Source organism: Puma concolor, chromosome D2 (genome assembly GCF_028749965.1).
Source record: "Puma concolor isolate L17-30 chromosome D2, mPumCon1.1.hap2, whole genome shotgun sequence".
Classification (NCBI taxonomy): domain Eukaryota; kingdom Metazoa; phylum Chordata; class Mammalia; order Carnivora; family Felidae; genus Puma; species Puma concolor.
In genome coordinates this window covers 24486284-24510858 of record NC_141677.1, presented here as the reverse complement: position 1 = coordinate 24510858, position 24575 = coordinate 24486284, and the positions used below count along the sequence as shown (strand labels likewise).

The window sequence follows — 24575 nt, the reverse complement described above, 5'->3', positions numbered from 1 at the left end:
ATGAAGTTTTCACTGGCCAGCCGTGAAATGAGAAAAATGAAGACCATGCAGCCAGCGTTTCACGAAGCTCAATTTGCTAGATTTCAAGGACTATCTCTGTACCAGTTAGGGTCCCAGTGGGAAATAGATAGAATACTTGTGTAATGATAATCCAAGGAAGATTTTAGGAAGGGACTAATGACAAAGGTGTTGGTGGGATGTAAAGGAACCTCGAGAGAGATCGTACAGGAACTTGGGCTTAGGGCAGGTCAATTATCATCACGTCTCGGCCAAAGGGTCAAAGTGGGAGTGAATGATTACCAAAATCAGAGCAGACCCTTCTCCCAGTGGCAGTGACTCTTCTTAGAAGGACACCTACAGCCTGGAGGAAGCTCACAGGATAAGAACAGGGAGTAAATACATGTCTCCCCCACTCCTGTCCCTGTCCTGGCAGGGAACCTCTAAGGCCAAACCCCACTGGAAGCCACAGGGCCCAGGAGCCCTGTTACTGGAGTCACACCAGGGAAAGACACAGGGCAGACAGCAGAGAAAAGGAAGCAGTGCTGATCTAGAGGGGCCCCTGCACACTCTTTCCACTTAATACTGTATCCCTCCTCCTTTCATCTGGTTTTAGAATATCCATTTTTCCTCAGAAATGAGGATGACAATAGATGGTAGCAGTTGTTTTTTAATGTCCTGAGTAGACAAAATAAAATGATATCAACACTCAGTTGGTCCCTGAACTGGGAATTACTGTTCTTATTACCTCTGACATAATGTTAAATCTTTATTAGGCACCAGTATTTGATGCTGAATCATGGAATTCTATTCTCTACAGTCAATGCCTGCATCGCAGAAACTTTTTAGTGGCAGGTACCTTTGCTTAATTTCTACTTCTCTTGTACTTCCCAAGGAACCAAGGACTGTGCTGTGCCTAAAGCAGACAAAAAACACCGATTTTAATGGAAACCATCTCTGGATGTTCCATGTTGGGAGAAACTAAGGGATACTTAGAAAGCACAGCCTTCTGAGTCTGGCTGACCCAGATCCAAACACAGCTGTACTAGGTTGAATGTCCACATTAAGCTTGAGACATAACATCATCTTGCCAAGGTCTCATCTGAAAAATTGGGCGGGGCTCCTGGTTGGCTCAGTCAGTGGAACATGTGACCCTTGATCTCAGAGTCATGAATTCGAGTCCCACGTTGGTTATACAGATTACATTAAAAAAAAGAAAACAAAAACGAAAACAACCTAGAAAATGGGGGAAAATAAGATTAAAAAAAACCCTCCCCTCACTGGGTCATAAGGATGTTGAAGTTATCACAGTACAATGGTCAACACAGAGTAGGCATTCAAGAAATAATGGCTATTACTATTATTACATCGTGTCACTGTGACTGAAAATGAGGGCGTGAGAGCGAGCAGTATTAAGATGTCACCTGTGTATTCCTCACTCCTCTTAATTCTTTGGGAACAATGATACCCCTGTGGCTACGGCTGGCTACCTCCAAGGGGTAGTTAGGGCAAAAAGCAGTTACTAGTGTCTGGGATTCTAAGTCATTCTCCTCAGTCCTTGAGGAACAGAACACTCTAAAATGCTTTACTTTGTCCAGACACTAATCCGTGAATTTAGCAGACATACTCTCTTCTAATCTCTGCAAAGACTATCTGAGGTAGGTGTTCCCAGGCCCATTTTAGAGACGAGAAAACTGATGTGGAACCAGAAATCAGATTTGGCAGCACCCTTGTCTCCCTGGCAAACGGGTCCCCATAGCCCTTCCAGTAGTAATACTCCATCCATGCTACTCCCACCTGGGATAAGGGCACTCACCCCTAACAGTGTCCTGGGAGGTCAAGGGGGTGGGATTTAAAGTCATTTTGCAACAAAAGGGATTTTAATTCTTGATTTGTATTGTGTTCTTGTCCCCAAAGTAAGATGGCAGAAATTGCCATTCATGTGTTATTTAAAAATGCAAAGAATTTTCTGTTGTCTGAGTGATGAAGATATCTTCTCAAGTATGTGCTAAGGTTTCGTTTGACTCCCTGAACATGATGAAATGGATTTGCCATGGAGGCTCATTAGTGTATTGGGTTCCAATTTCCCAAGCCAGCCCCTTCTCTTCCAACCTCCCCCTCCTTCCCACCAGACATTTGGGTGAAGCTTGTGGCTCAGTGAACTTTGGAAAGCCATCCTGGCACAATTAGAGGGAGTAAGCAAACAGAAGACTGCTCTGAGGTGTGATTTGTCAGATGTAATGCGACCATCCTTCATGGTATAGCCAAAGGCATTTGCGTATCAAACAAGTAATTCAAAAATCCTAAATATTTTATGTTCCTAAATACATTTTTAATACACACTAATCTAAAACCTGTTAGGCTGCAGCCTGCTCCCTGACCAGAAGCCCATCTCTAAAGAAAGCACCAGAAATATCATCTCATTAATTCTCAGTTTCACTTCTTTCCTTTTGGATTTACCACATATGTGCTTTTTTTTTTCCTCCCTAAGATGAAAAACCATTTACACGAAAAGCAAGAAGATGCATCCCAGTGTCCTAGATATTTCATCTCTAAACAAGCAAGTATCTGATATCCACTGAAGATGTGTGAAGTCAGGGGTTGAGCCTGCCACCTTTCCTTTGGCCAAATAGATAGGGTGTTTACTCCACAGTCTATTTTTTTAACTACTTTCAGGTTGCCATAATAAAAACTAGCTTGGCACTCATGTTCTTAGCTCTGGCCATTAAAACATAAGCAAAAGGAGATAAATGAGCCCAATTCCAGTGTTAAAGTTCAGGTAAGTTACCTAGAAGAACATTCTATAAAAGCAAAACTAATAGCAATAAACCCAAACCCAACTACCACCCAACACAGGTGATCTAATATGCCGAATGACTCCAGACCATTCCTTTGACATCTCCTGATCTTTTTCCACCTAGTTTTACAGGCACATTGTCTCCTGCCCAGGTACACAGTTCAACAGAGCCTCTACTTCAGAAAGACCCTAATAGGAGGAAGAGAAAAAACCCTTTGCCCCTGTTGGTATATGCAAACCACGGTGGAAGCTGTCTGAATTCTTCAGGGTTTTGGTGATCTGGCATGGAGTCTTGATATACTGCTGTCATTAATGAGAAGAGCAGTCTTCACAGAGAAGCACCAAGAGCCTTATGCCTATTTAGAACACTTTAATGTAGAAACCAAGTAAATCTTCCTGTTTTGTGTAGCCTCTATTTAAACATAAACATATGATTTAGACATGTTCCCTCTTGTTAAACATTTTTTTTGCTCTGTTCACTTAGCGCAGTTCACATTATTATCCTTACATGTCCAATGGCAGTGGAATAATTTGAGACCCACAGCTTTATTTAATAATGTAATTATCCTATATTGGATTACTTAAAGGGGCTTTGTATTTTTAAGTTCTAGTTTTTCCTATACTGGTGATATGCTCTGCCGTGGTAAATGATTCAGGCTTCAATCAAAAGCTCTAAACTCAGTTTGGAAAAATATTGAGTGTTTTTGAATAAGCCAGGATTAATGCAAGAGCCAATTTGCAACCACAGTGGGTGACCTTTCTACTCCTGTTCAAAGCTGGTGGTGTGGAGGCCGGCACAGAGGACAGAGCCAAGCAACTATAACAGCCTGATTCCAACTACTTTGCCACCTCAGGCAGGTTGTATAAACCGGAGAATGAAGCCCGAGTTTTCTTCAAGGTAAGCTTTCTGAAACCTGCATAGTCTTCCATGACTTCTGGTACCCAGCACGCTCCTGAGAGCAATGAGGAAGTGAATGAATGCATGAATAAATGAATGGACGAATGAATGCTTCTGGGCATTCTGACAAAACAGTTGCAGAAGGGAATACAGAAGGAACCATCCTTGCCACCTTCACGGGAGTATTCACAAGCTGAGCACACTGGGTTATGGTCAGGAGAGATTTTGTTAGAGCTTTTCCCTAACTCAACTCAATCTGATCCAATTAACCTGTGTTGACTCTGCTCTGTGCCAAGCACTGGGCTGAGTACCAGCCATGGAAAGATGAGGAGGAAGAAGACACTGGTGCTGCCCTTCAGAAACCCACAGTGCCCAGGGCCTCCTGTTCTCGCCTAAGAAGTGAAGGTTCTTCCCTTTTTAGTCCTTTGCCAGAGAATCCATGCATTCTTCCATTGTCAGTGTTCTGTGCATCTACACTGAGCTGTGCTGGGTACTAGAACAGCTGGGGAAGAAGCCCCTGACTCATGGATGCCAGTTTTGGGGGTGGGTAGACAGTAAACAATAGCCCTCAGCTAAATGTGATTTATTTGAGAAACTGTCATAAGTTATTTCATTCATTTTCATTCATTCAACAAATATTTAATGAGCACCAACTATGTGTCAGGCATTGGGGTTATAGTCAGAAATAACACAGACAAAACCCCCTACTTTCCTGGAGTCTACAGTGATTAAGTATGGTGTGTAGTGTATGGTGTGTATGGGGTGTGTGTGTGTGTGTGTGTGTGTGTGTGTGTGCACGCATGTGTGTTAGGGAGAGAGAGGGGTGGGGCAGAAGAGCTAGATAATAAACAAAATAGGAAGTAAAAAACCTAGAAGAGGCAATAATGAAAGACAAGGGGTGGAACCGGGGATGATTTCAAATTGAGTGGTTGGGGAGTTCTCTCTGCTGAGACCCTAAGGAATAGAAGGAGCTAGCAAGGTTAGGAGGTGAGAGGAGGAGGGAGAAGAACCCAGGACATTGCATGCAGAAGAAACAGAGGATACACAGGCACTGGGGGAACATGGTGAAATGTCAAACTAAAGGTTAAACACACACACACACACACACACACACACACACACACACACACACAACACAGTTGCATGCTTCTAAATTTGAATCCAGATTCCTTTTCTCCAAGTTTCCAGTAGGTTTAGCATGGAAGCTGCATTATAAATCAATTTCCATTGTTAAAAATTGACCAAAATTTTCTTTATGCCACCTTTTCCTCAAAACTTTAATGCCTACATATGTATGGGTTTTCTTGTTTTTAAAAAAAAATGTTTACTTATTTTCAGAGACAGAGAGTGGGGGAAAGGGCAGAGAGAGAGAGAGAGAGAGAGAGAGAGAGAGAGAGAGAGAGAGAATCCCAAGCAGGCTCTGTGCTGTCAGAGCAGAGCCCAATATAGGGTTCAATCTCATGCACTGTATGATCATAACTTGAGCAGAAATCAAGAGTCTGATGCTCAACTGACTGAGCCACCCAGGTGTCCCTGTTTTTTTGTTTTTATTTTTGTTTTTTGTTTTTGTTTTTGTTTTTTTTAAGTAGGCTTCACACCCAGTGCAGAGCCCAACACGGGGCTTGAGCTCAGGACCTTGAGATCAAGACCTGAGCTGAGATCAAGAGTTTGATGCTTAACAGACTGAGCCACCCAGGAGCCCCTACATTTGTATGTTTTGAACACTGTGTTGAAAACAAAGTTGCATCCTCCATGAAAGTTTTTCTATGAAATAGCTGATTTCCACAGAATTTACAAGATGCAAGTCTCTGACATATGCACAGGGTTGAAGGGTAGCTAGAACATGTTCATCTCCTGTAGACACACGTTAGAGACACAAACTGGGACAACAATCCCTCTCAGTTGGGTGTTTACATGGACATATACCAACCTAATTTAATGCCCATCTTCAACCACTGTGCATGAAACATACCTATTTTCTTAGGCAGTAAGGAGCCTGTTTAATTATACCAGCTATAGGGGCCTCCTTCCCCTTCCCTCTGCAGACTTATCATCACACCAGACACAATGCCCTTTCCAGCAAAACTCTCCAAATTCACTGATCAAGATGTTAGGTTTAAGAAAGACCCAATATGGCTTGTTGACATGCTCTAAGACTAACAAATCTTTAAAAGATTAAAGCAATCTGCTGTCTACCATGTATGCCTTCTATAATTAAATGCCCAGAAGAGCGAGGAGGTGTTTGGAAGGAGCCACCCGGGGAGAATACGTAATAAGAGCTAGACAGGGTAAGAAGAATATCCTTCAACCCTCATTGACTAGCCTCATGCTAAAATGACTGGTTCCATCGTTGATGGCTAATCTGGCTCCCAATGATGCCCACCTCCCAGATTTATGCCCTTGAGTAATCCTCTTCCCAAGAGTGTGGGCTGCACATCAGCTGACAAACAGAATTAGGCAAAGGTGATGCATATCATTTCTGTGATTAGGTTACAAAAGGACTGTGGCCTCTGTTCCACTTGCCCACTGAGAGGAAAGTCAGCTGCCATGTTGGGAACTGGTCCATGGAGAAGCCCATGTGGCACAGCAAGAACCTGAGGGGGGCCCAGCCAACTGCCAGCAAGGAATGAGGCCCTCAGGCCAACAGCCCTCAAGGCCCTGAGGCCTCAACATGCAAGTGAGTGAGCTCAGAAGTAGGTCTTACCTCAGTGAGCTCTGAGATGAGTATAGCCCAGGCGGGATCTGCAACAGCTTTGAGAACCACCCCCCAAGCCCACCCTCTCCCTCCGCCCCACACCCCCAGCCAGAGGCACCCAACTGAGCTTCGCCCAGACTCCTGATCTACAGAAATGCTAAATAATACATATAATAAATGATGTTCGAAGACACAAAATTTGGGGTAACTTATTATACAACAATGGATAACTGGCACACTAATCTTTAATATGGGATACATTCATGCATTTTTGTGTGATCATGAAATACAGTCAGTGAAACAAACTGCTTAAATACCAATTTTCACTATGCCTGAAAATTAAACTAATTTCTGCCAAGAAGTGGTAAAAGGCTACATGCAACTGCCTAAATCTTGACACAACTGCCCATATGAGAGATCTTTTCTTTTTGGGGAGTACCCACAGAAATTTCTAAGAAAACTACTTAACAATATGAGCATACCTTTCTGGATGGAAGGGGCAAAGCAAAAGATAATCTTACTAAGTATGTTGCTAACTTTGTTTTATCTCCTCTAAGCAAGTAGAGGGAGAAGGGCCGATATTACTCGTCTTGTTAGCACCCCCACAGAACTGTGGGTATAATAATAAATACTGGGTGAATTGAATCGAATAAAAATTTGCAGTCAAAAGGCCTCTGTTTAAAAATAGAACTGTTTTTCAAGAGCAGTATTGTATTACATCCTTAGCTACCAGAGAAGCCCAAGCCTTGTCTCTCTTTTCCTTCTCCCACCTTTTCTAGATTCATCTTTTAAAGGCCCTTGACACAGCTGACCAGTTAGAATTCTGTCACCTATAAGCACAATCTGCAGGTCCTGTAGACGTACAATCCTCCAATCCTCATGGCCAAGATGTGGCTTCTCTTTGCTTAAAAAGAGAAACAAACAAACAAACAAACAAACAAAAAGGGCAGAAAAAAATTAAGGCCAAAAAAATATTAAGGCAACTGAGAATCTCAATATTCTGACATGCTGAGAATGTTTTCGCTCTGCTGCTTAGAGGGGTCATTTAAGGAATTCGGGGGGTCAGGAATGATTTGAACACCTGCTTGGCTGTCTATTGAATTACTGATCTATAACATCAAAAATGTGGAGTGAGAAACAGGACCTATAACTGTAAAGACAAAAACCCAGAGCCTGTTGATAATTTTAAAAGACACTACCATTTATGTGACTCATACAATTTGCATTAGGAAAAACATCTTCAGCCTTTTTACTCAATCTTTTTTGCCTGCCCAGATAGTTGGGGATGCGTATTTTACAACCCAATGCATTGTTGCTGAACACACATTCAGCTCCCAGGAGCACAAAACACAATTAGACTATTATGGAGAATATTCACAAGAAACAGAATGGAACAGATTATTTCACTTAAGACACACAGAATTCAATTATTTTCTGTATTTATAACCCATGTACACTCGATTTTGGAATAATTTGGTGAGGAGACGGAGTACTACATCAGGGTTTCCATCTGAATTCTAGTAATCTGATATACACTGTGGGATTAACCCAAAGCAAAAGGATTTAATGGCCCAGCAGGCAGTCTCTATTTTGAAGATCCTTCGTCTGAGATCCCCCAGCCATTTTGGCTGGGACCCCCTTCCCTTCCCTTCACATCCTTTTGCTGATGTGTTTTTGCTTTTTAACAGAACCTTGCCTTGCACATTTTAAAGATGTGTGTGAGAATACACTTGCTATCACCACCACCACAGGAGGAGGAGGGAGAGGAGGCATCTAGGAGGTGAAACACATTTTTAAATTGGGAGGGAGGTGGTTAAGAATGGGAAATAGGAGAGGCTTTTTGTTTTTTTAATGAAGGGAAAGTGAGAGTACTTAAAATAAATTCAAAGTTGTGCACATTCAGTAGATCAACACTAGTCTTCTGGAGGTGGCATTGTGGAGGGGGAGGAACCTGAGAAGCAGCAGGTTTGAACTTCCGTTGGTGTACCAATATGGAACATCTAGAATGCAGATTTTGTCTCTTGACACGATCACTCTCCCACCTCATCCTATTTTGTTGTGGCTGATGGAATAGATGCTCCCTCAAGGTCCTTTAAGACCTAAATGGTACAGAACAGAATGGAGATCTGACTGGAAACCTCAAACATGGATCAAAAGCTCTGCACCGAAACAGAAAAGTCTCAGGATAGATGGGAATCCAGGAAGTTTAACTTTATGCAAATTGACAGTTTTTTCAATTATCATTTTCATACAATAGTTAGTAGTCCAACGGCTCAACCAATAAGTTACCTATTAATAAGCTATTAACAATCTAGCACCATGACAGTCTTCACTGAGACAATAATGTTAGGATTTGGCCCTTGACCAGCAAGGGTGGGGTCGATAGCTAGCATCTGCGAAAGGCCTAGGAGAAGCCAGGCCATGGTTTGGTGCTCTGTGCCCACATAAATTTCATTTGAGATTCACAGTCCAGCAAGCTGAACCCATTTTACAGATAAAGAAACAGAGACCCAGAGAGATTAACTAAGTGGATGACACCCAGCTCCTAACTGGCAAAGTAAGTATTCATATTTGGTTCTCTCATGCTTCCAGACTATGAGTTTATATTCTAACCAGAAAAATCAAATGCACATGTGAAATTATTAATCAGAACTGCCTTCAGATTCCAGTCAAGTCTGACCTGCTAGACCCCCTGAAGTCTGGCCTCAGTCTACCTTATTTTCCACTAAACCCCTGCCCTCTTGCTCAGCTCAGACCATATCTGATATTGCTATGTCCTCCCTTCCTACCCGCCTACAGCTTTTTCTGCCAACGATGCCCCCTTCTATCCCCCTCACTCCTCAAAAATCTTTTTCTGTGAAAGCCTTGGTTATTTTCAAGGGCCTGCTCACAAGCTTCCCTCCTCTGGGGTACTTTCAGCATGGCTACTGGTGGCCATGCTTCCAGCCACACACAATTTTCACAGCCAGTGCCTACACCCTTAGGACTTACTATGGGCGCCAACACAGAGCCCTGGTGTCCTGGTACAACCAGTCCTTCCGTCCCTCCAGACCCTGGAACTCTGGCTAGAGAGAATGGTGAGGACTTGGTCTACTGGCTCTCCCCTCGTCTTTCCTTTGCTGCCCCTTTAGGACCAGTAGGTTCCTTTTGCTTTATTTACAGAAAATGGACCAAATACAAGAAAAGTTTAAAAACTGTAACAATCCAAAGCTTTGCTCTAGAGAGTGCAAGGTGGCAGTCTGGGAAACGGGGGACACGTCTAGACTGAAGACATGTTTTGTTTGGCCCACAGTGTTTTTGAAAGTTGGACCAAACCGCCAACTAAACTTACATGAAAATCTGGATTTCTGACACTTCTCTTGAAAAATGGAGAGATCTGGCAATATGAAATGACATTCCTGCCCAGCAGTGATCGGCAGGATGAGAGGCACGAGTCAAAGGAGCCACGTGCTCCCTGCTTCCCTCAAGCACGATATTTTCTCCCAGACCTGGCTCATTCCACTTCATCTTACCTGCCTGGCCTGGTGGGCACTTACACAGGTGCATGAGCTCTAGGTCCCTTTCTTCTCTACACAGTGGAAGACATCATGGAGGAGGTGGCTTTTGAACAGGGCCTTGAAAGATGGCCTTTTACTTCACTGGGGGATGCCTCAATGAGTTCTACACCCTTTTTCTAAGACTGCCTGTGTTAGTAGTTCGTTTCTAATACAGTTCCTCCACTTGTCAGCAGGATGCCATGCCGTTTTTGCCATCTGTGTTTTGGAATCAAGACACCTCAAGTTCCCATTCTGGGAACTTACCTGATGAAGGAATTTAGAAACCTCCACAAGTCACCTAACCTCTCAGTTTGCCCTTCTGGAAAATGGAGATGACATTACATTCTACCTCATAGCATTATCATCGTAAGAAGTAAATAAAAGGTCACATATGAAACCATAACCATACAGTTTACTATTACCTTTACTAATATCATTTTAGGGGCACTTGAGTGGCCCTGTCAGTTGAGCGTCTGACTTAGGCTCAGGTCGTCATCTCGCGGTCATGAGTTCGAGCCCTATATTGGGTTCGCTGCTGTCAGCACAGAACCTGCTTCAGATCCTCTGTCTCCCTCTCTCCCTCCCTCCCCTGCTTGCACTCGCTCTCAAAAATAAATAAAAACATTAATTATATATATATATATATATATATATATATATATATATATATATATTTAGACCAGGGGTCATGCAAACAGTTTCTGCAAAAGGGCCAGATAGTAAGTATGTTCAGCTCTGTACATCACATGGTCTCTATCACAACTGCTGAATTCTGTCACTACAATATGAAAGCTGCCAGAGACGATTTGCAAACAACTGGGTGTGGCTGTGTGCCAATAAAACTTTATTCACAAAACAGGCAGCTGACCAGATTGACCTTAGTTTGCTGACCCCTGTTTTCAATACCCCCACAGCCAGCCAGTGTAAATCAGCTCTGAAGATGCTAGGTAGGTGTCTCACTGATATCTAGAATAGAAAAATAGGTGCCTCCAGTGGGCATCAGTGGCCATCTCTAATCTGTTTACTGGATTCACCAAGATTAGGCTCAGCCCAGAAATCATCCTGCAGGGACTCTGCACATCGTGGCAAGAAACCTCTTCCCAATGTTCATCAGAATCTCTCTAGACCTGAGTTCAAATGTTATTTTTTCCAAAATGCCTTCATACAGCTTCCCAACGAGATCGGCACCCCTGTCACAGGTCCATATATTTTCACTTCATCACACTGACCTTGCCACACAATCACCCATGACTTGTGATTGTTTGATTGATTACGTACTCCCCACCTGACAGGAAGCTCCGTGAAGGCAGGATCTGCCTGGTTTCTTTCCCACCTCTGTCCCGCCAGGGCCTGTGCTGGCCTGCATGCAGAAGGCACTCTGGAGGGACGGAGCCTGAGTCTCCTCTCCTGTGAAATGTGCAAGAGGCACCACATGCCTGCCTTGGGGGGCATGGGATTTAAGGAGCCCTTTTAAACGTTTTATTCCTCGAGTGCACAGTATTATTATGAGTCATCTGTGTATCAGTCAACTGCCAATTTGCACGTTCCTAGAGAGCAGGATAGAAGCTTTCAAGAGTTTTATACTGAACAAATAAATGAAGGACTAAAATAAACAATGTTCATGAAGGCCTAATTGGAGAATAGGTCAGTAAATGATGAAAGTCCCAATATTAGTCCCTCAATATATTCTAAAGTGATAGGGGACACGAAGGTCAGAGTCCTGGTAGAATCGAGGACATCCAGGTTTCTGAGTCTTAACTGTATGCGACCCTAGGCAAGTCACTTAACCTCCCTGGCCTCAGTTGCCTCATCTATAAAGTATGAAATGCTACAATACAACCAACCTTAGAGAATTTCTTTGAGAATTAAATGAGCATTTAATTTACATACCAAGATATATGCAATGCCTGACACTAATAGCTAGAAAATGTAACTTCATTGAAAACACCATGGGTAAAATTTTTGCAGATGGTTTTGAAAAACAGTAAGTTGGGGCATTTTCTCTGGAATGTGCAGAAGAGAAACCTTTAGGAGAAAATGTATGAATAGGGTTTTAAGATGATGGAGATGGGTTTCCTCCATTTTGGAAACCTCAATCAAGTTGCTTTTCCCTCCTTACTATGAAAGAATGAGTAAGCTCTATGTGAACAGAAATCTATTTCTGGAATGTGCAGAAGAGAAACCTTTAGGAGAAAATGTATGAATAGGGTTCTAAGATGATGGAGATGGGTTTCCTCCATTTTGGAAAATGTCAGGTTGCTTTCCCCTCCTTACTATGAGAGAATGAGTAAGCTCTATGAGAACAGAAATCTATATCTGTGTATTAGTCAACTCTCATATCCCCATTGTAGAGACACGACACATAGTAGGCATGCAATAAACGTTTCTGAATGAAAGAAACCATCAATGAATATCAGATGTAGCAGGAATGCCAATTCCATTTATCACCAAGAGTGCCATCTTGGCAAAGCTTTTCTTAAGCCAGTATAAATGTTACCATCAGAGGGCCCTCCTAAATTCAGGAAAGAATGAGGAAATGAAAGTAAGGTCTAGAGGGGAGTGTGAATTTCCAGCCTAGTTTCTGTGTCATCACTGACCCTTGGGTAAGTATCTTGGCATTAAAGTCCATACTGTCATTAGTGATTTTATGAGTGATATACCACAGAGGCATCATCTCCTGGTATAAGACAGGCCGCTCGAATGACCCGCCCTGAATACACCCATGGGAAACTCTTGCCTACTTTCCTCAGAGTACAACCTTAAGAGAGCAGTCCTTCCTCAAAGCAGGAGACCTGCTGTGCCTGAGGGCGCAGGCTTCTAGTTCTACTTGTCACTCACGAACTCTGAGCATGTGGCCAAGATTTTCCTGGGCCTTTCTGTGTCCATTGAATAAAGGGGGCTAGACTCGCTCTCTTGAACGTTCTGCAAGACGATAAGATGTCCATGACAAATCAGACATGAGCCTTTTTCTTAGATGACCATGGAAAGTCTTCCTGATCCTCTTTATCAACAAAGACAAGGGACGTCCAGCCAGTCACGCCTAAAACCAAACATGTCTGTGTGGATGGCAGATCCAGAGAGACCAGCCGCACCTACGGATCTGCCAACGTTCCAGCTAGAAGGATTCTTGAGAATCTGAGAATGTTCTTAGCAACCTTCTCCACCTCTGAACCCTTCACCCCATGTCAGAGGTCTTCATTCTACAATGCAAATTTCCAACCAGAATGTCCCCAAAGCTGGGTGGTCATGGAGGAAAAACATCTAAACCTGAGTCTGTTGTTGGGGAAAGTCAGAGAAGAAGGCAATGAGAAAGAACATTTTTATTCGCTGGCATACTATCTGGATAGTTTGTTTTTGTCCAGTGGTACCCTAAGCTGAGCTCGAACCAGATGATGGTGAGCAAAGCTTGGACTAAAGGGAAAACAGCATTCTGTCAAAATGATTTCCAACTCCATGTTCCACAGGGGGCTTGGGGCAGGCCCAGGGACAAGGAACTGGTGATAACTTGGCCTGTTATCTCTGTAGCATGGAAGACTTCCCATGTGGGGGTAAAAACAAAACAAAAACCACACGTCCATATCCGTATGTACATACACACTTCCATGAATATGTATATGTACATGTACATATTTTTAAAACATATTCCTCCCTTAAGAAGAATACACAGAATTAGCAAATTTAAATTATTTGCACTTAGTTCTTTGTCTCCAGTTATACTGTGTTCTTTTGTGCTGGTAAAACAACATGGGCTTTAATTAGCAAATATCTGTAAATAATTTACTTGCTTTTCAAATACAGCAGAACAATGGGGTCAATTTTCACATACATTTACCCAGCATGCATCTTGGGTCTTAAGCCAGACTCTCCCATTGTTCAATAACTATATCAAGCTGTCCAACTCCTGCTGCCTCCCTGGTGGCGGGTGGGGGTAGGGGGCCAGACACCCAAGTTCCAGTAGCAACATCCCATTTTCCAAGACCCCAGAAGGCAAGCACAGAGCGTTGTCCAGCCCAAGCTACAACACACACTTACGATCTCTAACCCTGGGGCCTGCTGCAAGGAACGTGGAGGTGTGCCAAGAGCAAGGGGCATTTCTGGCGGCAGGATGCAGGTGCTCCACAGCCCTGCTGCCTCCGACCCCTGACAGCGTGAGCCCCAAAACGTAAGGCGCGACATCTGAGGCCTATGAATCACAGCCTCGTGTAGGCTCTGCAGGGTTAAAGCTGGGCACCACACATGCAGTGCAAAGAAAGATGTTAAATCAAATGAGAATGACTGCTCCAAGACTGGAGGCACTATTATTTTGAATAAGATTGAAAAGGCCAGAAAAAGCAATTCAAAAACATTTCAATTATGTATTTCCCAGAACTACATCTTTGAGCAACTAATGCAAATGTTACCACCACAATAAAACTTCTTCCCACATAAAAGCATATAAAACAGGTTGAACAGCATATACTTTATATATCATATGCATATTTTTGACTATTAATAAAAAATTCAAAATCTATGTATGCTTTACTCTCCTAAGCAATACAGTAATTATGATTAAGGGACAGGCAGCACAAAAAGAACCAATTTATCTTCTCGTGCTCAGGAATACTATTGTGTAACTAAGCAACTAAAGACAAAATATGGTCTAATTAATTCACTCCTATGCTTATTTAAAAGACACAATTAGAACATTTTTATTTTCCAGCCTGCACAGTAGCTCAACATGCTTGAGGGTGTAGAAAGCAAAGCCTATTATTCCCAAAGACAAGAGTTTAATGTTTAGTGCCACTGATCAGGCTTGGAACTCAATGCTGGGGAGGAGGGGGGGTGTTCCGCAGCCTGGGTGTGCTCCGAGTCACGAAAAAGGAAAGGTAAGGTGGGGGGAAAGATGTCCGTGGGGCCACTAGCTTGACTAGTAACACATGGCCTCTCCTCTATTTTCCTCACCGTGGGCCAAGAATGGAGACAGGGCTGTGAACTTGATGGTCACGTGGGTAAGGACATACACTACCGTGCGTCTATTTATACAGCCACAGAGATTCTATAGAAAATTCATGTAATTAAACCACACGTCCTCGTCTGTGTGATAAATGTCAAATATCCATCTTTGACGCTGCTAACAGTGCATCTGATTTTAAAAGCAGAATTAATTTACGCGTGTGTGCTACAGATTGATGCCATTAGCATGATTCTAAAGCACCCTTTCAGTAATAATCATCATCTGCATGCTTGAAATGTGTTGTGGATATGGATGCTCACAGGCCAGGATGTGATCCGTGCTTCTGAAGGCCAAGGTCCGGGTTCTAATCTCCAGTGGGCCGGCAAAGATCACGGTGTGGCTGGAAAAAGCCATCCATGCCTGTGCAAGGGCATGGGAGCAAATTTTTCAAGAAATGCAGGAAACCCACGACCACCTCTCTGAGAAGCCAATGAATCCTTCATCCAACAACTGATAAATTTGTTTGAAATTTCTTTAAAAGCCAAACCAAAGGGTAATCACAGGCTACAATATTATTCTGAGTGGAAGATGGCAAACATCCAACTACCCTGGCTATAATAAATGACACGCAAATACATTTGATTTGAGCAATTATATTCTGGATATTGGTTAAAACCAGACTTTGATAAATGGGCTTGCATCATGTATCACTAGATGCCGCTACGAACAATGGTATGCTTGATTCATAATTAATAACCAAGTATTTACATGTATGGACTCATGTACTTCATAAAAATAACATTTCCTTAGTATGTGCCTGACACTCTAAATGTCAAGGGAGGTTTTAATTGCTTACAATTTTGACTCACCATCAAACACTGGCCTAGTTAAGACCATCAGTCTGAAAAACATGCTGGCTGGAAGTAGCTGCAACCACACTCAGGTGAGGAGGGACTGTTCCCCTCAAGTCCACTCTTTGCTCAGAGTGCCACCCCACAGCCCTGACTCTATGGGCTGAGGGCCGAAGGTGGGAAAAGTATTCAAATGGATAGAGATGCTGGCTCTTAGCCTCATCATCCAGTCCCAAATAGGCACCGATTTCTTTGGTGAGTACACCTCAAGAAAATCCTGTATGCTGTTTCACATCCTCGGTGCAAGACAACCGTGGATTTTAGAAGAGAAATAAAAAGTGTGAGATGGGGTGCTGCAGCTGGCCTACGTGTGAATGGCCGACAGTGGGTCCTCTGCCAGAAGACGCTGGGCCAAGCTTAAAGAAAGCAGGTGGTGGGAAAGGACATTTTAAATGACTTATGTCATTCAGTTATTCAATAAATACTTAGTGAATAGCGCTGAATAAGGTATGGGGACCCAGAGGTGAGTAAGGCCCAACCCTCAGTTCCTGAGAACCACCCTGGGGTGGGTAGGGGGGCGGGAGTGAGAGGCAAAGGGAAAGAACACAGATAAGCATCACAGAACGTACATGTGCAAAGTACAGGGGAGGCTCAAACCTACCAAGGCCCTGTAAGAACCCTGAGGGCAGGGATTCTCGCCTATCTTGTTCACGGCTGTATCCCCAGGGCCTAGAACAGGCTCTGGCACAAAGTAGGTGCTCTATAAATAAGCACTGAGTGAATGAGACTTCGAAGATAAAGACAATACTTTCTAGTTTCCAGAAAGATCATGAAAGGCTATAAATAGTGACTTGAGTTAATCTCCACTTTAACTAAGAAGCACAGAGAGAGTCTGACAGCTTTTCTGTGACCCATGTCTGTCCAAGAGGGTAAACTATGAGCTCTTTCAGGGCTGAGGCCATTCTCCTTCATCTCTGTATCCCGTTGTTCAGCACATAGTAAACTTTCAATCAGCATCTGAGGAACTGAATAAATTCTTGTTCCAAAATCATGCAGATAGTGAGCCTTCCCTTGACCACATGTTGCATTTATTGTCAACACAATTCTCCGTGTTATAGAACGTCTTTTGCTGTTTTTACCTTTTTAAAAACGTGTTGATCTCATCTCTCTACCAAGATTGATAAGCTTCTTGAGAAACAGGGTCACACCACGAAGTGTTTGCAACCATCTCTGCACCTAGCAGAGCTCTAAGTACATGGTCAGCATTCAATAAGTAGTTTTTGATTAACTCAAGACCGATGATACCAACATTTGCTGGAGTTAGGATCTTAACCATACAAAATATAACTCAGTATACATTCTACTGATTCTCAACTTTTAACGTCATTAGACTCAATGCTAAAACAGAGATTTGTTTATGTAAATATTTTTGACATATTAATGTTAAATTATTTCTTAATATTTACTGGATCTTGTTCCAACCCAAGTAAGAAGGAGAAAAAGTACACAATCACATTCCCTATTTCAGATCAACTCCACAGGCCAAGGGTCAGCAGACATTTTTGTAAAGGGCCAAATAGTAAATAATTTCCACGGTGCGGGCCATATGGTCACTGTCACAATTACTCGACTCTGCCACTGGAACCTGAGAGCAGCTATAAACAATGTGTAAACAAATGAGTCTGACTATGTTCCAATAAAACTTTATTTACAAAAACAGACAGTGGTTCAGATTTGGCCCTCCAGCCTTAGTTCGCTGATACTTGTCACAGTCCAATAAATTCTCTCCATATAATTCATTAGTTCTCACCCTAGTTCTAAAGGGTCAGCCAGTTAAGTTACTCCTTCTCATAGTTTACAATCATTTCTAAAAATAATAATAACTAGTATAACTGCATCTATCCTTTGCTGAGCTCTTGTGTATTAAGTACTATGTTAGTTAGCAGGCCTTTCTTACTATTATTTCTAATTCTCTTGGCAAAGTAGAGATCATTAAGTCCATTTTACAGATGGAGAAACTAAGACTTGGAAAAGTTAAAGAAATTGTCCAAGGCCAGTGAGGTCACTGAAGAGGTGTCAGAAATTTTTAAAAGCCAGCTCATGGGTATAGACCTGAGACTGAGTAGCCATCCAGCCCCTCCTGGATTTCAGAATGTGTCTGACCAACCTGAGATATGATACAATCAGGCAATCTTTGAAACAAATCCTGCTGATCCAGATGACAGACAGCATACCTCAATACAAACATGTAAATCTTCAAGGAGCTTTTTATCTTGGTGACATAGCTAAACCCATCACATGGATGAAAGCCAACCTGATTTGGGGAGACCTGTATTGGCTATCTGTACTAGTAAACTAACCTACGTGCCGTCTTCTCATAGAGAAAACCTTTCTTTAGGAAGGTCTATGGTAGTCGTCTCAAACTTCAAGGAGAACAGTAATACGAATGTTAATGATAATAATGAGTCACCCATTACTGAAGATTCTTCCATATGCCAACTGTAAACACTTTATATGTATTAACTCATTTAATCTCTAAAATAATCCTCAGAAGTAGGCACTATGTGTCCATTTTATAGATGAGAAAATTGAGGAACAGAGAGTTTAAAACTTGCCCAAGATCACACAGCTAAAGCAAGACTGTTCAAAACGCAGGATCCTTGACCCCAATTCCAGAGATTCTAATTGAGTTAATTTCAACAGGCGCTTTGGAATATGAAATTTTGACAAGTTTTAATGAGGTAAGCACTTTTAGAAATCCTGACTACATGCTAGCCTCTGTAATGCCCAGATGTGCTAGATCCTGACTTCCTGACAGAATTGGCTTACTCATCCACACTCACAGTTGCAGGTGACCAGTAAAGCTTCTTGTAGAGTCTAGTCCATGGTCAGGCTGGAATCCAAGCTTGCACATCCACCTATTTTAAGGGGGTATATTGCCAATAGATTAAGCGCTTGGCACTTTGAAAATGAATGTAATCAGAAGTTACCCAGTAACAGAACCAATTACCCGCCTACTTTGCCATTTTCCTCCTCTGAAGAGATACTGGCTGAATGGCAATTGTGGGTAATTACTAAAGACACTTAACTCCTTGTATATGGCCCTGCTATTCACTTTCATGGTAATTTAAGACAGTATCATGATTAGGCCTGGGAACCTCCACACAGACATAAAAGTTATTCTGCTTATCGTTTATAAATTAAGAATATCTAGCATAAAGTCCACCATAATCATTACTCTTTTCTATTTATGTAAGGACTACACAGTTAATGAAGTACTTTTGTCCATACATATTCACAACAAGCCATAGACAGTCAGCCTTATTATTGTTCCCATTTCACTGCTAAAGAAACTAAGGCTCAGAGTGTTTATGATGGTTCAAGGTCAAACAAATAATAAGCTGCAGAATCAAGACACGACTCTGGGGGTGCCCGGGTGGCTCAGTCGGTTAAGCGTCCGACTTCGGCTCAGGTCATGATCTCACGGTTTGTGGGTTCGAGTCCCTTGTTGGGTTCTGTGCTGGCGGCTGAGAGCCTGGAGCCTGCTTCGGATTCTTTGTCTCCCTCTCTCTCTGCTCCTCCCCTACTCATGCTCTCTCTCTCAAAAATAAATACACATTAAAAAAAAAAAAAAGACATGACTCTGGACTGCTCTTCCTCAACACCAGAGGCCAGCTCTGGAAGTATGGGAAGGCAGTAGTGCATGTAAGTATGCAAGTCATTATCATAATCAGTACAACTAACAATAAATTGTCAATGGTGATGAATCATGGTACTAAAATGCAACTATTCTTGTTAGCTACCACTAGCTAGAATTAGCGGAACTTTATAAAATAAGAATGGTTCTTCTACCTAAAATCTAGTGACCTTTGGCAAAACTGATTGACTGGTCATGATTCTAAAATGAACAAGCACCTGCCCACATTAGTACATACTTCTAGAATATAATATGATGCATTAAGCAGGGTGGGATTCAGTGGGAAGATAAACCAACCCTAAAATTTAGGAAGACCTAGGTCCTACTCTGGTGACCTTTGACAAACCACATAATCTCCCTAAGCCTCTGTCTCCATCTGTAAAATGGCATACAAAGTCCTGCCTTATCCAGCCTCTTCCAGTTATTGCAAGGATCAATAAAATATTCCCCAAAAAGGCCCTCTGCAGATCACAGCAAACCACACAGGGACGCTATTTCTAATCTCGCACAATGATAATTTTCCTGCTTTTAGAACTGACGTCTTTACATTTCAAGAAATCATAAATAGACAGAATGGTTCTCTTAAACCAAAAAAGCATACTGAGTCCTGGCTGTCCTTTTGAAATGGATGCTGATGTCAGCGCAATCAAGAAATTATTAACCTCCATTTGGTTACTTAAAATAAACTGTACTGGCTGATTAAATGTGCTGAACATTTTCTCCAAGTAACCGTGCACATCACCAAGAAACCTTTCTCGTTCGGTCACACTTTGCAAATGGCAAATGCATCATTCAAAACTATTTAAAATCAATAACAAAAATCATCTCACTGTATATAAACAAGTTAATGGAGTAAGTGAAAACAAAGCAAATTTCTTAATGAGAGGACCCTGTTGCCCCCTCTAGGTGCCTGCAGTAAATGCTGGTTTCTGTAGGCTCTCCTCCAGAGGAGAGGGCTGCTGCTATTCAGCTAATGAATGACTAACTTAGGCCAGGGGGGAAATGACATCACCAGGGTGGAAAACCGATCTGCATTGGGAAACTTTCTACCTGCTTTACATTTGTCATAATTATTTTGCACAATGCAGCCTGCATTTGCATAATTTTGAGGCGTGTCATTATCTCAATTGAAAATTGTTTTAATATGGCTGAATAATTCACAATGACATCAGCCAAAGTCCTAATGAAATATACAAGTATAATCATACAGCTAATTACCAGCCGTGTTAGCATTAAAAAACAAATCATGCATAATATTAGACGATGTATACGCAGCTGAGGATTATAAATAGAGCCATCTCCCTCCCCAAACCCCCTAGAGTTTACTTTTAAATGGCAAGATTAATTTTCTTAGGTATGGCTCATATAGCAGTGACGAAATGTACAGATCATTACAACGGCTCACTTTCATTTCCCCTTAATGAACAATTTTTTAAAAATCGTGTGTTTAAAAGTACTGTATATCTATCCATTACCAGCAGTTCTAACAGATGCAACCTTGGGCTATTATTGTTTTTATTCTTAAATCAGAATTCACCATTTAATTACACCAACAGAAATTAAAACTGGACCAAGTGGGGTCAACTTGGGGTCTTTAAAAGTATTTCAATTTCAATTAAAAAAAGAGAGTGTGTGTGACCACAAAATATCTCATAAAACACTGAATAATTTCCTTCTGGGTTTAGTCAGAAGTCTATTAGGCACCAGCTCTTTTCTGGATATTTAATCCTTCCCTTTTCCAGATCACAGGCCATGTTGAAGTAATAAATTTGAAAAGCAAATAATAAGAAATCAGGAGGGGGAGGGGAGGAAGACAGCTGCGCAGGAAAGTTGGGTCGGGGGAGGGGGCCGAGCTAGACCTCGGGAGGGGGAAGAGCTCAACCTGTTGGTAGGTTACAGGATTTTTCACAGTATTTCCAAACAACACCTTTGTAAAATTGCAGGCAGACGTCGGGAAGTAAGAACGTTTAAAACCCAAAGCTGGCGGTGGAAGGCGGGGGGGGGGGGGGGGGCGGCATTCGGGGAGGGGGGCGGGGCTTATTTCCGAAGAGGCAGATCCGAGGGCGAAGGTTTTGACGAACTCCAGTAATTAACCGGCATAGACCACTGATGGGTAATTCGAGCCTGGGAGAGGGAGTGAACTGGCGATGCCAAAAGTAAAATCAACTCCATCAGACCAAGGGATTCTGGAAGGACTGGCAGGCAGCTCTACGCTCCGGGATGAGTTAAACGCGGAACCATTCATTTAACAAAAAGATCCTACACCTACCTCGAAAGCTCGAGGGCCTGGCACAGAGCTAGCTGCCCTCAAAAGTCTCAGTTTGATCACCCTGCTCTCGCTTGGGAAACACAAAGCCTTGCCAGGCGGCCGCGCGCCCTCCCTCCCCACCGCACCGAGGGCACTGCCTCCCCAAAATAGTTCCCCCGGTGGGTATCGCGGCGCTGAGGTCGGTCAGCTGACGAGGGGAGCCCGCAGAACTGCGGTCACACATGAAATGACAGAGCCGAAGGGAGGCGGCCGCCCCGGCGCCCGGTGACAGCAGCTCACCTCGGGCGTCCTCCCGGGAGCGCGGCTAGCGCCCCCGCGGCCGCCCAGAAACGTGCCGGCGAAGCTCTGTCCCTCCCCACCCTTCCCGGGAGCGCCGTCTGGGCACGGAGGCCGCGGGACCCGCGGGGCCAGTGGGCGAGCACACACCCCTCTGCCCTTCCCTCCCCCGTCCCGGTCCCACACATCCCAGAAGATCGCGCTGGAAGACGTCCACTTTGCGTGGAGTAATTGAGAACTAGAACATCAAATGGCTTGTCCGAGGGGGAGGGGGGTGGGGGCGAGAGATAGTTGTTAATGCTTAACGTGTTTGTGCCGGTTACACGACCGCTTTGAAATCCGCCCGGGCAGATCTGCAAGTTATTTGAATGTATTATTCCAGTACCTGTCATTTATCACTTTATTCAACACGTCTTTGCCAACTCAATAGCTTTTGATCTCACTCTGCCTCCATTTCGTAATTTCCGCCCTCTTAAACATATCAAATACTTACTTTAAAAAAAAAAAAAAGTGAACAATATCGAAACCCACCGAAAGAAATCCACCCAGACCCGACCGAGCCAGACGCGAAGGTAAAATTTTCAAAAGGCAAAAAATATAAAAAAGCATGTGATGTTCAAGCGGCAGTAGCAAGAGAGAGAACGATCACACACACACACACACACACACACACACACACACACACATCCTTGAACAAAACCCTTCTCGAACAAGTTATTTGATCTTGACTAAAATCAGCAGTTGGATCCTCTTTGTAAAGCTGACAGCCAAACTCTGACAATGGCAAAATACTCGAGCCCCAGCTAGTGGCGCTACCCCTTTAAAAAAGGAGTCGATCCTGCTCGCCTGCAGAAGTGAATACAGTATTTTCAAGCTTGCCCTGTAATAAGCATTACTAGGGGAGGGGGGGGGGATAATAAAGAAAGAAGAGAGGGAGATATAAGTTTACCACCTCGCCATGGTCGCTATTTCTGCCCTGGGGAGTGTCTTCTGGGAGGAAATAAAGTTTAGAGCTGGATAAAAGTTGCCGGCTGGTCCTCTCTTCCCACAACAGCTGGAGCTCCGCTATGCAAATCGGATCCTTTGGCGTACATCTTACAAAGAAAAAGTCGCCAAGGGACAAAATTCTTGGTTTGCCTTCAAGGTGGAATTGAAAAGCCTTGTAGAAAATGTAAGGTCCGTGCAAGCCACACGGTGAGCCGACCCACTGCAGGGGAAAAAAAGCACCAAATAAATAACGTAGCCATCAGAGCACAAACATCTATTCCCAGACACATTTACACACAGACATCCACACTCTTAATACAGAAGAGCCAACAGATATAAAGCTGGGTGGAAAAATAATAGAGCCCACAAATTTTCTGCCTCCCTTAAAAATAAAAAAAATAAAAAATAAATAAAAAAACTCCGGGCACCCCCACCGCCACCTCTCCCTACTTCTCCATCTGAGGCGGTAAAATTACATTATGTATGTATGATCAGTGCAGGGATTTTTTTAAACAATAAAAATGATTTGGGGGGATGCAGAGGATAAAAGTTTGGTGAAAAGTTTGTGGGGGGTGTGGGTGGGTGCAGAGGTGTGGGTGAGTTGGGGGGCTGGGGGGTGCCGGGGGGTGCCGGGATCGGAGGAGCGGAGGAGAGCGAAATACCTGGAGTGAGTTGGGCTCCATCTCGACGTTCTGAATTGATTGAACTCAACATTCTCTCCAAACTTGTTGGCTTGAATGGATTGCATCAGGTCCTGGCAGGGAAAAACATTCTCTGCCTTAAGCTGGCGTAATGTCTCAATATAAAACTGAGCTCTTGCCTCCCCTTCGGCACCAAAATGATTGAAAATATGTCCTAATATTTCTCTGACGACTCAATTTTCAGCTCCTGTCAAAACTGTGTAGGTTTCCTTCCAAATGTGGGATGATCAAATTCATAATCGGAAGTAAGGTTCTGTCCGATCTCGGCGGGAAGCGGATGGATCAAGGCAAAAAACATATAGGAAGGTTTGTAAAAATAAAATCCACCCTAAAACTGTGTGAAGATGAGATCTCCCTCTTCCCAATCTCCCTTGTCTAGGGGTGTCGTCTAGTGAGATTTTTGGAGGAGACGAGAGCTCGCGAGCTCCGCTTTGCATCTGACAGGACCTGCTTGTATATGTCTAATATAAAGAACATTTCCTGCAGAGATTCCGGGGCGCTGCTCCTCTTTCTAATGCTCCTTAGCAGATTTGCTGTTATTAGACATGTAGATTTGTTTGATAGTTAAATTACGCTTCCTCACTGCCATGTTTTCGAGAACTAATCTGTTAAATTATCTTTTGATGCCTATTTACATGGAAGGGAAAAGTGGGTTATCGATTATATAAACATATAAATATTAATGCATTTGTTCGCTTCGCAAAAAAAAAAAAAAAATACTCAGCGGAAAAAAAAAACCCAGAAAGACAAGTGAGCAATGCACAAACATCTCAGGATTTTGCAAACAATATTGAACGGACAGCGACTGCATTTAGGGACTGGAACAATAAACGATGCATGATAAATCAATAAATGCGAGCAGCGAGTCTGCTCGGAATATGAATTCAGGCTCCCGGTTCTGCGTGTGCATTCTTTAATTTTGAAGTATATACACTAGT

General features: G+C 43.0%; 1 protein-coding gene across 1 annotated transcript in view; it reads right to left on the bottom strand.

Annotated features, from left to right (window-relative positions):
• ARID5B (AT-rich interaction domain 5B) overlaps nucleotides 1-24015 on the bottom strand; it is a 180837-nt gene extending 156822 nt beyond the window's left edge. The window contains exons 1-2 of the mRNA XM_086679800.1: nucleotides 23599-24015; nucleotides 22902-23156 (exon numbers count right to left, since the gene is read on the bottom strand). Of these exons, the coding sequence (XP_086535926.1) occupies nucleotides 22902-23156; nucleotides 23599-23619 (276 nt within the window). The 5' untranslated portion in view covers nucleotides 23620-24015. The remainder of the gene's footprint in view (nucleotides 1-22901; nucleotides 23157-23598) is intronic.
• Between the last annotated feature and the right edge of the window lie 560 nt (nucleotides 24016-24575).